This window comes from Anabas testudineus, chromosome 3 (assembly GCF_900324465.2).
Source record: "Anabas testudineus chromosome 3, fAnaTes1.2, whole genome shotgun sequence".
NCBI classification, from domain to species: Eukaryota; Metazoa; Chordata; class Actinopteri; order Anabantiformes; family Anabantidae; genus Anabas; species Anabas testudineus.
In genome coordinates, this window is record NC_046612.1 from 21,037,096 (window position 1) to 21,054,605 (window position 17,510).

Here is a 17,510-nt window from a genome sequence, read left to right on the forward strand (position 1 = left end):
AAACAATCATGTGGATAAACATAAAAATAGTCAATAAGAGCTTACTGCTACAGAAACTAGACTTTTTTTAAAATAAAGACTGAGAAGTGCAAATTCAAAGTCAAAGACACATAGGTGTCATTTAAATACAGTTTTGGTGAGTGAGTGTGATCTGTTTACTTAAAAGGCATAAATTCATGTTTTTAAATATGCAGTGGAGAAGAAAAGTGTGAATTAGTTTACCTGTATCATACAGTCAACGTCAGGCATTTGGTTTATGTGTCTGTTTTTGTGTACAAAGCACCATTTACGGGCATAACCCCATGAAATGGGACTTAAATTGGCAACGGGAGAAAGAAAAGAAGGTGCCTGGAAGTTGACTGGGAAGCCTCTGCATCTGCAATAGCATTTTTCCATCGCATGCTACTGGGTCACTGTAACTCCATGGTAATTCATTTTCCCATGCAAATTGTGTGCCCTTAGTGTAGATGTTCATCATAGTGGTGATTAAACTCCTGGGAAACTGCTGAAACTCAGGAACAATGAGGAGGATACTGAAGGAATGTCATTCTAGTTTCTTGGTATGTGGCATTTTGTCACAGAAATGAGACAAAGGCGGCAAGAAAGATGAAAGACTGCTGAAAAAATTAGGAGAGTTTGGGAAATACAGTACTTCAGACGATGAGACAACTGTGGCTGTGGTAGGAATGTTTCTCTCTGAGTGTTTTCACATCATCTTGTGGTATCGCCTCACGTCACTTGGAACTTATTAAAGCTGATAGCAGGTACTACCCACTAATTTTACCCAATGGAAAATCAAAGAAGATTAGAGTCAAGTCAAGTCAGAAAGCCTCAGCTACCTGTTACCTTTGACAGAATATTTGTGGTGATTTATTAATAATTATAGTGTTGTGGATTTTTCTGAAATTTCTCATCGTTCATAGAGATGAACTACATCTCCTAGACCTCAGTCTCTCTCCTTTACTTGTTGCTTTTAAAATTGGATGAGAGGAACTGATCTGATTGGCATTTATTATAGCCTGCCGCAGCTCCACCTGCTCAACCTCACTGGGGGTTTACAGCACACTTGCATTTTAGTTTAGGGTATGGCTGAGCACCGTACTGTACAGCTGACACCCGCCTGTTTCCTGGGAAGTAAAAGGACATATTGTGCTTTTGGTTTTGAAGCTGTCAAGCGTCACTGTTACCAAAGAGGACGTGCGATCTTGCAGCGCGCTGAGATGTCACTAAAAAGCAGGAATTGATTAGTCAAAATGAAGGGATACGGCTCCTTCCTGGGCGAGAAATGATTGTGGCAAAGTACGACAAAGAACCAACTTCCTGTGATTAATGCAGTGGGTGACAGCAAGTGCCAGGCCTGACTGCAACAACAAAGCCACCAAAAACACAAGAAACTGGTGGCATTTCCAACCAAAAAAAAAAAAAAGCACAATCTTCATTGTTCCTCCATCATCAGTAACTTTACCCCATACTCAGCACTGACCATTTAGTCTGAATTGAGTCACACTCAGTGGGGGCGAAGAGCTTTGAAAAATAACTCTTTATCGGTGTGTTGCTGTTTTTCAGGGAACACAAAAGGACTGACGAGACCATTTATCTGTAGATTCTTTAAAAGAAAAAGAAAGGCAAAGAAAAAAGCTGAGCCTACCTGATGTTTTCTCTCTTTTTTTCATGAGGCACTGTCTGCCATTCCTTTATCTGCCTTTCATTAGCGCCTCGCTCGCCCTCTTAGTAGGGTGGGTGTCTGGGAAACAGTCACTTTCTCCCAGCCTGTGATGTTTCTGCAGATTACAGAGGGCCTTTGAAGCCACTGCACTCCTCATTGCCAGGGCCTCAGACAGGCCCATGCCATCTGTCAGATTGACGGCAAAGTAGCGGAATGGGGCTGAGACACCCTCCGTTGATCCACACTTTTGTCTTTTATGTGTCACATTTGGATGTTGCGCGGCAGCCACACCTTTGCAATCTGCTGCTGGGACTCGCCTGAAAGACCGGCCTCTGCAGCGTACAAACACACACCCACAGACAGGAGAGAATAATGGTCGGCCATAATTACTCGTACCTGTGGGCATCAGTCTCTAAATGAGACAATTATCGTCATCCCCTTACAGTGATCGCTGGTTTCCTCCCACTTTTCCAAGGCCCTGGAAATAACTGTCATGTGGGTCTTTTTATGCCCAACCAGTGGGAAGGATTTGATTGCGAGCTTAGGAGCCTGCAAGTTTGTCTGTTGCTGGCTGAACAATACTGCAGAACAACCGGCCGCCAGCAGTTGAAGGTTTACTTCACAAAAAAGTTTTCAATTATGGGGAAAAATACAGAGCTGAATTTTGAAATGTTGTGATAAAAAACCATTTCTGTTCCTATTTCAGGCTTCTCTTTTCTAACTTGACACTATTGTTCTTTCCTGTCTGAAATGAGAACTGTCACTAACAGATTTTCTTTAGCTAATTTACATGTAACTCTGCTCTGGCAACATTGTAAAGGCATATCTACAGATTGTTTGGATTTTACCATGCTAAATGCTCCACATATGGTACGACACAGCTTTGGCTTGCTTTAAGCAGTGCTGTAGGGGAGTGACGCATTTTCCCCTCGCTGAATGTCCTCCTGATGCTGTTACCAGCTCTCGACTGCAGCATAACCTGCAGAACATGTGGTAGAATCAGCGCTTCTGTATATTACACCCAACTGTGGACATTACACCTGATTTCTGCTGCCTGCAGAGTTTGATTTAGTCACACATCTTCAAATGCATGTTATTGTTAACGATCATTCTGCATTGTGATTTAAATACTTTGATCATCTCCATGTATACCACATATATTTCATTTGTTACCGTCATGATATATTGTTGGTATACTGTAGTGGTATTTATTATAGTAAGAAACTATAAGTGCACAAAAACAACATTAAAAGCAAAGCCGTTACCAGATGGAATGAATCATTCAGCTTCATTTCTTTATGCTATTTCCTGCTAACAACATCACGCTGACCTTTTCAACCAATAACCAGAACAACTACTCCGGCTGTTGCCCTGATCAAACTCCAGTCACTGTGTCTGTTGGTGGTGAGGAACGAGCAGCTAGGAACATGGTTTATGCCCTATTGCCACAGCTCTCTCTCTGTGTCTTTCTCACTCAGCTGTTTGTGGCTGCTGGCTGGCGTGTAGAGAAACAGATATCAGCTGTGGAGCTCGGGCTGTGTTTGGCTCGCCTATATCAGAGCTCTGGCCCTGAGACCTTGGGGTTCCCCTTCAAAGGCTGCAACAGGCTTTCACCGAAGGCCTCAAAGGAAGCTGGGGAGGCCCTGATGGTGCTCCCAGAGCCTTCTGCTCTTCTCCTGTTGAAGATGTGTTGCAGTGTCCCCGGGCATTCAGGAATTATTAATTAATTAATTACTAATAGCAAAAACGTCATTAGAGACAAAGACCTTCACATACATTACAGCATGATTAAAACCAAAACGTTGTTTAGACCTAGTTGTCTGCTCCATCATTAACACAGTTTTCTTATATTATTAAAATGTATTTTCATTTCTTTAGCATGAGCACAATCTTTCTATGATTAGTGGATGATGTACTGATTTACTTTACCCAGACAAACATTTCTTCAATAATGCAAAGTGAATTTAATCTCCAGTGTTCTTACTGATGCATCGTTGAAGTCACTTCTCCTGCTGTTGTCATGCCAGGGATCAGAGACACAGTTGATGTAATCAGTGGATTTCTCTGATCCTTCTTATGTGGCATTGTTATCCTCTATCCAATTTGGGCCTTTAAATGAAGAGCTATTTCATTCAGCTTTGTTCCAGACCTAAAAGGCCTTCAGTTCAAGCCTCTTACGTTCCTGACTTGTGGGGAGTGACCACTGACGTCTATCTCATGTCTCTAAAAACACTCTCAGTTCCACTTTCCTTGCTAAAACTGCGATTGCTCAACTTTGTGGCATCACAGCGGTTGTAAAGAACATGTTCTGTCTTTTCTGTGTTGCAGTATTTTCAGTAAAAATAACAGCTGTTCAACATCTACCAGCTCCAACTCGAACATGATCCACTCATTTCCAATTGCCATTGTTTATATAAAAAAAAAACTCAATATGACGACAAAGAAGCTCAACACAGCGCCATAGAAGTCCAACCACGTGTCACCATGTATCGTGATTGCAGAGCAACGCAGAAAGACACACCAGTGCACAAGTATAATGAACTGGTCACACTATATTTCTATGCTATGGAGTGGCTCAGCTGTTGTTTCCTAACATGACAAACCAACAATGAAGGGGTGATTTGTTTTTACAAATTGTTCTTTTTTCTGTACTAATAACTTATTTTCCATAACCTGTTAAACACATGTAGCAAATAATACTAATAATAATACATTTATTTATAGAGCACTGCTTCACATAAGAAACAAAAAACACAGGTAGCCCAACAAGACCAACTTGAGCAAGCACAAGGCAAACAGTGGAGAGGAAAAACTCAAAGTTAATAGGAAGTCGTCCTAAATAAGGAGCCGTCCCTGTTTGAAGGAGATCAGAAAAGTCTCGCCGATAGAGGTATGTTTTAAGGAGAGATTTAAAAGATGTTACTAAGTCAGCTGATCTTATTTTCTCAGGTAAGTTGTTCCAGAGTTTGGGGGCTCCAACTGCAAAAGCTCTGTCACCTCTAGTTTTCATTCTAACATCAGGGACATACAGGAGACCTCTACCAGAGGATCTCAGGCTATGTGCAGGCCCATGAGGCTTTAACAGCTGGGATATATAGCTGGGTGAAAGACCATGCAGGGCTACAAAGGTTATTAATAAAATCTTAAAATTGATCCCAAAACGTACTGGCAGCCAGTGCAAGAACGGTAAGACAGGAGTGATGTGTGTTCATATTTTCTTTTTCTAGTTAAGAGTCTTGCAGCTGAGTTCTGAACAATCTGGAGCCGATTAATAGATTTATGACTGAAACAGGTGAACAGACTGTTGCAATAGTCAAGGTTTGAGGAAATAAATGCATGTAAGATCACTTCTGTGTCATGAAATGATAGAATTGAACGTATTTTGGAGGCATTTCTGAGGTGAGAAAAACCTGTCTGAACAAACTCATGCTCAAAGTTAAATTTACTATAAAACGAGATGGCAAGACTTTTTGCAGCGGACTTAGAGTTATCTAAAAGAGCATCTGTACAGGGCAAAATGTGTTTTAAAATAATCGGGGATATATCCAGCAGACAAGTTTTGAAACTATTCAGAATAGAGGGGGCAAGAAAATCAATAACAGAGATTAAGAACTTAGTTGGAATGACTAAATAAACTGAGCTAGAAGATGGTTTCATACCCGAGACAGTTTGTAGTATCTCAAATAAGGACATGGGAGGAAACCTGCGTTCTCTAGAAAGTGAGAAACTTTGGTGGGTGAGATGTTAATAATTCTATTTTATCATAAAATATGTTAAGAACATGTATAAGAACAAAGAGGGGCTGGGTTTACTAAATCATCAACAGTCTGAAATAGAAACGTAAAACAGGTCTGAGAAGTAATAAATAAATATGTTAAGAACATGTATAAGAACAAAGAGGGGCTGGGTTTACTAAATCATCAACAGTCTGAAATAGAAACGTAAAACAGGTCTGAGAAGTAATAAATAAATATTGAATGAATTAACAAAATAATCAGAAAACAGAACCAGAGGCAAAACCTCAAAAAACTAGTTGGAAACCTTTTATCCAAGTCCAAGCCCGACTTTCAAAACCATAAAGAATACCCTATCTGCCTCACTTTTAAACTCTTCAATGCTCATTCCTCCATCGGTCTCTAAACAGTGTGTTCAGCACACAGTCTTTCCATGACAACCTGCCGTGGCTAGCTACAGTTGCTGAGCTGTGATTGGACAATTGGTGGTTCAAGGGAGGGGTTTAGATCACACCTGAAGGCAGCAGCAGTTAACTGAGACAAACAACACACTTGACACTAAACTTGACAGATGATTAATTGTATTATTGCAACAAATACTTTTTAAAAGTTTTTTTTAATAATATTAATGAGTTTCAGACTCATTGTTGCAAAGATAACTGAAGAAGAGAGCAAGTCTTTACAAATCATCAGCACATTACAAACACACGTTGCATTGTGTTCAGGAGGCTACGGGCTAAGAAGGATGGTAAGTCCTATTCTGAGATATGTTGTTTATAAAGACTCCGGTTTACCTGTTTTGGAGAAGTAGGGGTCCCTGATAAACCTCTGAAGAGGAGCAAGATTACTGGCAGCACGTTTCCACCTCAAACGATGCCTCTTCCTGTGTGGAGATGATAAACTCTCAATGAGTTTGCAAAGACCATTTCCCAGCGGCTGTCTTTCAGTTTATATGAACTTTTCAAACGACTAAGGATCTGACGGAGGATCGTCACCAAGCTCAAAGGCTTTGAACACATCTCCCCAGTGTATTTTTCACACCCCAGGACCACTGTCTTCAGAGGTTTGAGGAGAATAAAGGCTCAGACAGAAATCAGCAAGCCCCCCACCTCCCCGTTCCCCACCACCTTGCTTGTCCTGTCACACATGCTCGCACACTTGCAAATTTAAGATGCATGTAAGCATTTTGATGTGTGCGCGCTCACTGAAAATACACACAAAGGCAACTCCCAACAAGAATCCCCTGTAGAGTCACACATCAGACCGGCCTCCTTAAAAAAAATTCTCTATTATATTGGAGTTTGTCAAAAACAGAATAATACATTAAACACCTTAAAGCAGAGAGTGACGTTAAACTACAAAAACATTAAGAAAGCCCAGTGAAATATACATTACAGTTATTGGATCAAAGAAGACTGTGGCTAACACTTGGAGATGGCAAATGCTAAATAGAACACATTGAGTAACTTAACATAACTTCAGCTGGGCTTGTCACATACTACTTTTTTGTCCCTATTTGCTCCTTGAGTTATGATGGCTGCATTATGTTTTTTCTTCTTTTTCTTTTGGCCAGAACAACTCATTTACTGTCACTAAACTACTGAATATAAGTAGTGGGTAAGTGCATTTTGCGATCACCTAGTGAGTGGGTAAAATGCAGCACAAGATCAGTGACATCCCACAGACTTTGTGCGCACACTGTCCAAGGACCACAGGACTGGAGCATCTCCCAGACACCGGTGAGCTGTAAAAATTGATAATCAAAGCTGCACACATGAAGTGTTTTGGTTGCAGATAAAAATAGAGTCACCACACACATAACACTTTAACAGGGATGAGTGATTGATGCTCAAAGATGTTGCAGTGACAGACTGGCAGGCGCGAGAAAAACACTGAGGCAGAATGATTGGCTTCTCCTCTTTGAAGTTTCTGTCTGACTTACTTGTGATGGCTGGTTACATCTTCAAAACCGTTCTGTGTTGACAGTTGTAATGACCCCAAACATTTCATCTGTCATATCAGAGAAGCGCTCTGACAACTTCTAGTGAAAAGAATATGCTTCTATGACCAAACTTCATGCCATATTCTTATATCTATCCATAAGGAGAAATGTTATTAATTTGCATTTGTCACAGGCTTTAAGTTTGATGAAATTACCCGCAGTAACTTTCACTGATACAACTTTACAATCCAAGTTTCCGAAAAACAGCAAGAAATGTCAGAAGTACAAAACCCACAACAACTATTGTATTAATATTTATGAGGAACTAGAAGATATTTTTATGTTTATGAACCGGGAGAGGTTTATTTTTATTAAACAAGATGATAAGAGACAGTGTTGGAGAAGGTCAAAAAAACTCATATGTACAACTGAACTCTGTGTTCTTTGAAAGCAGCTCAAACTGGATTGTGCCGGTAACTTAAAAAAATGGAAAATGACCAGAGCGCTGTGGCTCACTGGTGTCCACACAGCGCATTTTATCTTCAACTCTGGTTCAGTCAAACCATGTGCAAGACAGATAAACCATTCAAAGCCCGCCTTTGTATGCCTGTTTGTGTTTTTGTTGTGTATATGTGGAGAGGCCAAACATCCCAGTTCCATCCAGTCCACAGAGTGGGAAGTGGTTTCCCATGGTTCTGCTGGGATGCCGCTTTCATGTGGAAACAGTCCCTGGGTCCCTTTAGCCCCTCTGTTGTGACAGAGGATAATGAATTTCACAACATCTGCCATTTGTTAGCCCTGCTTGGTGTAACCGATCTCCTTTTTAATCCGTGGACTTCCAGTGCGTGTGCACCTCTGCAGCTGGAATAAAGAAGACGGATCCCACGGCCTCTGTGGAGCTGCAGAAGGCCAGCCAGAGCTGGCACACTCTGCCCTTCATCTCCTCAGGCCCTAGACACAGAGCGCTGAAACACACTGCCCTTGACCACTGCACTCTGCTTGCTTGTAACAAAGACCTTGAATGAAATGTGTTTTGTGCTCTGCTCGTTCACCTGATGTGCTCACTCTAAACCACTCTTGAGGACAGGCTCAGCAGTATAAAAGTATACCTTATGTTATGTTTACTTTCTGTTTTTGGTCTCCTGAAGATGTTTGTCTCTATAGCTGCAAAATGCTTCACTATGTTCACCAGCCTGTTGTGAACTGTGTCTTCTGTAATTTGATGTTAACTCAATGGTGTACAGTGGGTCACTTTTTTGTTGAAAGTACAAAAATAATTTTCAGACACAGATTGATGGAGATGAGTTTGTTTAGATCAATGAGCTATCAACAGAGCTTCATAATTACTTTGTTGGAAGGTAGGAATGGTAAAAATGCTGGATTCAGTCAGTCTTCATTCCTTCAAACCTTTTGCCGCCATGCCCACTTCATAAAACCTGGAATGCACTTCAAAGAATGCACTCTGTCTTTTCTCCATGAATAAAACATCTGTCATTCATCAGCTGGTACAATATGTGCTGATTTAACAAAGCATCACAGGTCTGCAAGGTAGGAAAGCGCCACAATCCTGCAAAGCCCAGTACAATAATGCGTTGTCTGTGTCAATTTGAGAACAAGATTCAGTTCATTTGTATATTCAAACTGTTCAAATGTGTCCTGTGCAAGCCTTTGGAACAGTGCAAATGTCTGTGATACAGATGGCCTGCATCCAAGTTAACGTATAGATATCTTCTACTCAAAAATGTGTTTTGCCTCTATCTTACGTCACTGTGATGTTCTTCATTTTCAGGTCCATGTACTTCTGCAGAGTTTGACACACAATAAAAGTTTCCTTGAGCTCACCTTTAAACCTGGAAATGTGCATGTATAAGCATGAGATGTGAAATGACAAACATTTCCAAAGCTAGCCCCAATTAAGAAAATAATTAATACTCAAATTACTCAAACACATACTCAAAGATTCAGATCCTAGAATCTCTCTAAATCAAAGGAGACACAGATTGAGTGAAAAGGTTTCATTAGTAAAACTCTGGTGGTAAATAAAAAATACGTTTTTACGGACGAACCACATGGGACAACTTATTATTCAAAGCAAAGTCATTTTGAATGTCTTGAGTGAATTGGACACTGAAGGGAGCATGCTCAAAAGCACAACTCTTGGACAAATGATTGCTCCAACTGAGAGACCCTCTTGCTGACAGCTTTGACCCCCTGCTGTTACGTGTGCTTGCAGAGATGAGCTCTGTCAGATCGTCTCACTGAATGGTCCATAATGCAGAGTGACTGTTGAAAGAATCACAAGGACATTAACGTCAAGGGAAAGTAAACTTCAGCAGGGATTTCCCCGTGGTTGAAGTTGACTAACCTAAACTCATTTCGCCTCCTACCGGCGAGAAGTGGGCCGCCATGACCCCCTCACAGGTAGGTGGCGCTGCAGGTGTGCGTCGCTCTGCGTAGTTTCCTTGGTAGCACTTCCGGCTCCGCAGACTTCAGAGAGATCCACCGGCCGATGCCAGAGCAAAATACAAACAATGGGCAAGAAGCACAAGAAGCACAAGTCCGAAAAACACGGTTACGAAGGTATTTTATTTGTACATAAACCAAGCAGTTATCTATTTTACTTTAGTTGTTCATTTTTAATACACAGGGATACACATACACATTTTCGCGCCTGGCAGCAGCGTTAGTACGGCCTCAGCACTGGCTAGCTAACAATCTAGCTAGCTTTCTGCTCAGCGAGATATCATAGACTAATGTACTTGTCTATTTTCTGCACGTTTCTTTACAATTCGTCTGTATAACAATGACGGTGACTTAAGATTGCTTCCCAGCTTTAGCGGTAACTTAAAAAAACGTCTGGCACATAGACGTAGGCTAACGTCAGCTGTTAGCGGCTATTGTTTCTAGCTCTTCGTGTCTCAGATGTCACTTGTCGGTTTCACTGGAGCTCCGTGGTGTGTTGTTGTTGTTTGGTGTCTGTAGAATATGGAGAGAGACCTCTAAAACTGGTATTAAAAGTGTCTGGAAACGAAGTGACGACGGGAAGCTCGAGTCTGGACACATTTTACGACGAGCAGCCGGTGGACTATGACAAACCCAAAGACAAGAAGAAGAAAAAGAAGAAGGATAAAGAGAGGAGCTTTGGATCCCCGGAGGACGACAAAGGGAAGAAAAAGGTAATGATCATCGACATATTGGGCTTCTCAAAAAGGGAATTGTCCGCATGTTAGATGTAACGCTTGTTTTTGTAATGTTAGATGACAAAAAAGAAGAAAGGGCAAGATGCTGATGGAGACGATGACAGAGAAAGCAGAACTCCTATCCGTTCAGAGCTGAATAAACTGGAAGGTAGTTTTAAGTCTTGTTTAGGGTTTTGTTCAAAGGCTCTTTTTGAACTAGTCTTTTCATTGAGTATTTTTTAATTCTTTGTTGCAGAAAAGGAACAGACTCCTCTGCAAGAAGCTTTGAACCAACTTATCAGGCAGCTCCAAAGGTGCAGAGTTGATCTGTTATTTATTTGAGATCATTTATATTTTATTATTTATTGATGAGCTGTTGCAAATTCAGCAGCAAGTTTTTGTTTCTAATTATACTATTAACCAATACTCTTCACTCTCTCCGTTGGTCTTTATTTGTGTGTTTTCTCTGTAGGAAAGACCCAAGTGCATTCTTCTCATTTCCAGTAACAGACCTTATTGCTCCTGGCTACTCTGCAATTATCAAGCGGCCTATGGACTTTAGTACAATGAAGGACAAAGTAAAGAAGGAGTTATACCAGTCACTGGATGAACTCAAGGTATCTGTTTGCAATGCACATAAATCATTTAGTACACTTTAAGTACATACAAACAATTGAGTGAGCCAAAATAAATGTAACCTTAAGTTGAGTTTTTACTTTAGTTTTGAGTCTTTCAGCAGAGTTAAGCCTGTATTGAAAACCGTTTTATCCATCTGCAGGTGGATTTCAGGATTATGTGTGAAAACGCCATGTTTTACAACAAACCTGAGACAATTTACCATAAAGCTGCTCGGAAGCTTTTACACTCTGGAATGAAGATCTTGAGCCAGGTAGGAAACATCAGGAGAGGTTTCTGTTGTTTTTATCACAGTAAATGCAGTAAACTTTACTTTAAACGTTATTTTTAGTTGTAAACTAAAATGACCTTTTAGTATTAAAAAATGTACTGGGACATGGGCATCAGTATCAACGATAATTAATTACACAGTCACATCATCTTTATGTTCTGTTAGAACAAAACAAGTGGCAGAAAACTTTCAAGTTAGGTAGACCTAACTACAACAAAAATATTTACTGTTCCTACCACACAATAAAATGAATTTGCTTTTGCAGTGATGGAACAGATGGGGGCAGCAGATAGCCTCAAATAGCTCTCTTAATTATTATTTACAGCATAGCCAACAGGTTGATGAAACTGTTAATGGAAATGTTTTCATAATCTACAAGTATACATTTTTCTTATCCCAATCTTAATAATAAAAATAAAAAAAAATGTTCTTTTCAATAGGAAAGGCTAGATAGCCTGAAGCAGAGCATTGAATTTATGTCTGGCCTTGACCCCTCTGCCAAGCAACTAGGAAAATCTGAGGAACAAGGTGGCACCAGCCTGGACCAGAGCAGAGAAGGACCGATGATCACAGACACCAGCGAGAGTTCACAGACACCCAGCACACCCAGGTCCTTAAACCTGTTGACTTTACATACGTCACATATCTGAAAATCTCGTTTGTCACTATCTCAGCTCACGTTTCAGCTGCCTTTAGTTTGTTTTCCTCTGACACGAAGTTGAATAAGTTTTTCAATGTGAAGCTGGAGGCTGAGAATGTGAGGAATGTCTATGGGCATGCAGAGTCTTGTTTTCTTTCATGTCTGTACATCTTTTCAATCTGTGTTGCTGCCCAGTGATGCAAAAGAAGCAGAAGTCATATTGACTATGTCAGAGGAACCGCCTAAGAAACATCTCAAGATATATGTATAAACCCACAGGGTGCTTATTGACGTCAATAAAACACATACAAACAGATAATCTGAGGAATTGAAGCTGAATGTAGGCGTTTAATGAACAGGAGGGCTCACACAGATTTTCTCTTTGCTCTATTTTTCTGCTGTGTGCCAGCGTCTCATGTGCATTTGTGTTTCACTTGCAGGCAGCAGGACAAGGACTCCAAGGACGAAGTAGCAAAGGCAGAGAAAGAGATGGAGGAAATTCGTAAGGCCATCGATGAGTCTGGAGGAAAGCTGTCCAATAGAGTGCTGCAGTGTGATGTGAGAAAGCAGGGTTAAACTCATTCATAGTGGGCATATCCACTGACAATAAATACAACGCCTACTCTTTACTGACGACATGAGAAGAAAATTGCTAATATTAGGGCCCTGTGATGAAAAATATCTTTACTTGTCTTTTATCCCAGTAGAACAGTGGTTGTTTCAGATGCTTGTGCTTCTGGCTTCTGGTTCACAATGTATTTGTTGTGTAGTTGGAGTTTGCCAGACGGAAGTCTGATGGCTCCACCACTCTGGGTATCCTCAACCCAGCAGATCTATCAGCAGGAGGTAAGTTCATCTGGAACCGTAACAAAGCACCATCTAAGTTTAATTAACAAATAGAAAAGTCAGATTTTAATATAAAAAAGTGTCATTGGAATTTGGTTTTCTTTACTTTTGATTTTCAGTGTTGGACAAAAGAATTTTTTTCAATGTAACCCTGAAATTATCTGCAGGCTGATTGATAATAAGAATATTTTTTACAGCTACAGTATATGTAAGAAAATTAGCAAAGCAAGTAAGAATAAGGTGGTAAAAATTCTGCCGTTACAGATGTTGGTTACTGTCCTGTGAAACTGGGCTTGATGTCCAACCGGCTTCAGAGCGGAGTGAACACCCTGCAGGGCTTCAGAGAGGACAAGAGGAACAGGACTACTCCAGGTACTCAAATTTTCTGGTGGAGAGACCTAACATTGATTGTCTTATTCTGCATGACTGATAATGATCTGTCATCTTTGTTAAACACTTTTTGCAGTGTGCTACATGAACTACGGGCCGTTCACCTCCTACGCACCCACCTACGACTCAAGCTTCGCCAACATCAGCAAAGACGATTCTGACCTCATCTACTCTTTTTATGGAGAGGAGTCCAGTCTGCAGGGCTCAGACAGGTATGTGCAGCACAATCAGAACCGCCCTTAAGCTCTGTGGCATTTACACAGTAGGTCACTTGAGGCATTCTTGGCTGGTTACTTTCCAGATGTTTCTTTTTTTCATCGAGTCTACTCAGTCTGGAAGATGTCAGTAGTTTGGTGTAGACAGGACGTCATCCTGACTTTAACCCATCGCCCCGTACACTTTGCTTTTCTCTTTTTTCTGTCATGGTAGCGTCTTCTGCGGAGTACTTTAAACACCACAGATGTGATGCATTCTGTTTAAAACAAGTAAATAGATAATTATTCTATATGATATAAATGATGACATAAATGAATAGCAGCCAAAACATTATCAAATGTTAGTTCATTCCAATCTTTATAAGAGGGTATAATAAATTTCTCATTTATTTCAGATTGTCTTGTTTATTGTGGAATGAAAGCTTAATGCATATTTGTATTTTTCTTAATAGCAGCTGTTCTTCATGCCTTTGTAATTCATGTCACATTTCACAACACAGCTTTTTGATGCAGTGACTGCCCTCTCTGAAGGTGAAGGTCACTTTCACCAGTTTGCCAACTAGATGTGCATGAACCCCCCCCAATCTTCCCTAAATTAAAATATCTCTTTGCTTCAAACTGAAAAACCGACGACATCATCTAGCTAGAACAGCAGCGAAGCTAAAGCTTTTCCTATTTAACAAGCTGCTGTGTAAATCAGTACACACAAACTAGCACATAGAAAAGTTTCATATGCTACTCACCCGTTGGGCTATAACTCAGCACACAGGGATGTGAGTTTGGTTTATTACCAATGTGAGTGGAGTGAGGTGCCAATGGCAACAGTTACTTAATTCAGAGCTACCTCAGCAGCATTTCAAGCTAGATAACAATAAGCTCACCAGACAGCAGGTACAACCGAGCCTGTTATGTAGCACGAGCAGCCTCAATAACAATAGATATGAGTTGTCTCTGTGCTGTTTATTTACAGCTGTTTATTTATATAATTACTTATTATTTAACGCAGAATGTCTAATTTATTCTTTTAATACAGAGGAATTAAACAAAACTCCTCATTAACTCTTTCAGTAATTAAAATGCTTTGTTAATGGACTTGAGTTTTTGAGTTCTTCCATCTTTGCGTCACTACAATTTTATTCAAAGAAATATTTACTGAGATGGATTCTTTATTTAGCCATTATTTCTTTTTATTTGTAATCAAAAGTAGCTTTGTTTTTAAATGTATGAATATATCTGTCTCTGTGTGGATGACAGAGACTCTGATTTTATTTATTTAACACTAATTAATGCTTGTCAGCTTGTCAGAGTTCCTGGCCAAATCAGACGAGTACGTTTACAAACTGGCAGACAATCTTCTCGATGCAATGACCAATGGAGAGCATTCAAAATCTCTGAAGGAGCCTGAGCCAGTAAGTCCCTACTGCAATGTCTTAACTGATCCAAGACAAATTTCTTTTACTATTCACTATAATAACACAGGATGAAATGTGAGAGCATCAATTTACTGAATAAGTCATTTCCTGTTGTTTTTGCCCGTCCAGCAGGTGGAGGAGCAAGCAAAGATGAAAGATGACAAGGATGACATGGAGGTGAGAAAGTGAACACATCTGAGTCATCAGTGTTGTCCTTGGTGATAATCAGCTTCTGTACTTTGTGTGTCCCACTGTACAGTACATACAGAAATGGACATCAAGTTCCTAATGAGGAACATCGCTGTGTGTGATGTAAAGCCTCAGTCGTTGAACTCCGGCGGTGCCTTTGTTTGCCATAAAGCACATGTTCTTATGTTACAGCTCGTGTATGGTTACTGGATTTCATTTAGTCAGTGTACAGTAGATGGGCTTTGCAGATGGTTGCTGCATCAACCAGCTGTGTCAACATAGCAGGGGCCTGCCTTTAGCTGGGATCCATCCCCTCATGGAAAGAACATTTCCCTTCAAAACAGCGGTGCTACTCGCTTAAGACCTGCTGGTAGAGGATTTGGAGAGGACTGTGTTTTCTTTCAGTGCCCGCTGGCTGCACAGCTGAATCGCTCCTTAGAGCAGCAGAGGAAACCAAAGCACAGACCCTTCCTCCAGACACAGAGCAACCCTCTGTCCTGGCTGTTTGCTGTTCTTGGCCACGCTCCAGCTCGCTCTCATCGCCTGCTTGGGTGTCACGGCTTTTCATTAAGTTTGATTTCGTTGGCGCAAAGAAACAGCCTGACTACACAGGCTTCAAAGGACTTGGATGTCCTCTCAAAGCATCAGCTGTCTAGTGAGGAATGCATTTTGCTAATGTGACTTAGCTTGTTGTTTCCCCTCTGTCTCTTGTAGGTAGCTGAACCCGAAGCATCCAGCTGCAGCAGACTTGACTTCCTGAGGAGGTGCCCTGCTGGGGAGCTCTCTGGAGGTAAAGGTTCTGACTCACTGAGTTTTAGATTTGGGTATGCAAATATTTCCAGTTAATGTATGGATAGTTCTTTACAGACAGCTTTCAACATTTTTCAAGTCTATCCTAAGTCTTTACACGTTTTTATACTCGTGTGTGTCTAAAGTAGTACTGTTGTTTCTTCTGTTGAGGCTGTGAAGAAATCCCTTACAAAAGCAAACTGGGAAACTACATCCACAGTCCCTGTGTCAAATTACAGCTAAAACAAAACTGAGACTTCAATCTGACTTCGCCCATTATGTCTCTTCAGCCAGTGGAGGAAAAGAGTCACAAAGGGGGGAATTTGTCCTAAAAGGACCGTGGGCACTTACTTTGCTTTACATTTACACCAACTCTAACACTTGCAGAGATTCATTTAACAGTAGGACTGAAGGCTCCATGTCAGGGTTCAGAAGGAATGGGTGAACTGTGTTCAGTACATGTAACCAAGACAGAAGGGAGGAACCCAGAGGAAGTATTAATGGAGAATATGTGTGTATGTTGTCTGCCTCTCTCCCACCTTGCCCATTTATCACAGAGGCCCTGCACTTCCAGCAGAAATTGGATGAAACTACAAAGCTGCTGCGCGACTTGCAGGAAGCACAGAAAGAGCGTTTAAGCGCCAAGCAGCCTCCCAACATGATCTGCTTGCTGGCCCCGACTGCCAAGGAGCTGGAGCTCGGTAAGAGCCTCTCAGTGCATAGATCCCTTTGTTCCTCGGCTCAAGCCATCGCCACCAGCTGTAGACCTCAAACAACACTCCATTTACCTTTCTAGCATCCACCCTACACAGAGGTGTCATTTATCTTCAAGCAGGAATTCAAAGTTAAACAATGATCTGATTCAAATCACTCACTCACTCTGTTTCATTTGCTCTACCCAGAGAACATTTGTCAGCACAGCCAGCACTGTTATGTATGTTATGTTGGATCTTACCACAGCGAAGCTGTATGTTGCTGATGATTGGCAGTGTCTTATTGTATAGTTAATGCATAGCTAGCTAAGTTAGCTTATCTTAGGTTGAACACTGGAAACGGTGAGAAACAGTAGTGGTGGTTCTGTTGCAGGTGGATTTTGTGACATTAGCTGTTTTAAGTCTTATGTTAAGCTGTGCGGCATCGTTTACTCTTACAGCTGAGAAGGTGACTGGGAACCTGACAGACCTGGCTGGCCAAGTGGCCCCATGTGACGTCTGCAGCATTTACGGCATCAGGAAGGCGATGGGCATCGCTGTACCTCCAGAACCACCTGGGCCCTTTATAGACCTCACTACAGGTACCACACATCACTGTACACAACATCTTCACTTCTGCTTATGTCTGATTTAGCTATTCAAATTCACTACATTCAAGCCAACACCTCGTGTTTCTTATTCTATACATATACTGTTTACAGTGCAGGACACGGCTGAACCCATGGAGACCTTGTCTGGCTGTCAGGATGCGGTTACACTCGTCGCTGTATAATGAAATTCCAACAACTCTCATTCAGTTTAATAACTTAAATTTTGTACAAAATGGTGCTTTTTGTGTGACATTTCTAAACATTTCAATCAATAAACATCTTTTTTTAATATATATAA

The 17,510-nt window shown here is 41.0% G+C and overlaps 1 protein-coding gene across 2 annotated transcripts; it reads left to right on the forward strand.

Moving 5' to 3' along the window:
* Positions 1-9,809: 9,809 nt before the first annotated feature.
* On the forward strand, positions 9,810-17,505 carry brd7 (bromodomain containing 7). Of its 2 annotated transcripts, none has more exons than XM_026379095.1 (17): positions 9,810-9,922; positions 10,325-10,518; positions 10,600-10,690; positions 10,778-10,835; positions 10,994-11,138; positions 11,300-11,410; positions 11,869-12,038; positions 12,509-12,626; positions 12,839-12,914; positions 13,179-13,286; positions 13,381-13,516; positions 14,817-14,928; positions 15,061-15,108; positions 15,835-15,910; positions 16,467-16,610; positions 17,063-17,203; positions 17,324-17,505. In XM_026379095.1, exons 1-17 carry the CDS (start codon positions 9,874-9,876, stop codon positions 17,392-17,394), a joined length of 1,848 nt encoding a protein of 615 aa, XP_026234880.1. In that variant the 5' UTR covers positions 9,810-9,873; the 3' UTR covers positions 17,395-17,505. The 2 variants fall into 2 exon arrangements, with proteins under 2 accessions (XP_026234880.1, XP_026234881.1); XM_026379096.1 differs by having other exon boundaries at positions 11,932-12,038.
* The last annotated feature ends 5 nt before the right edge of the window (positions 17,506-17,510 follow it).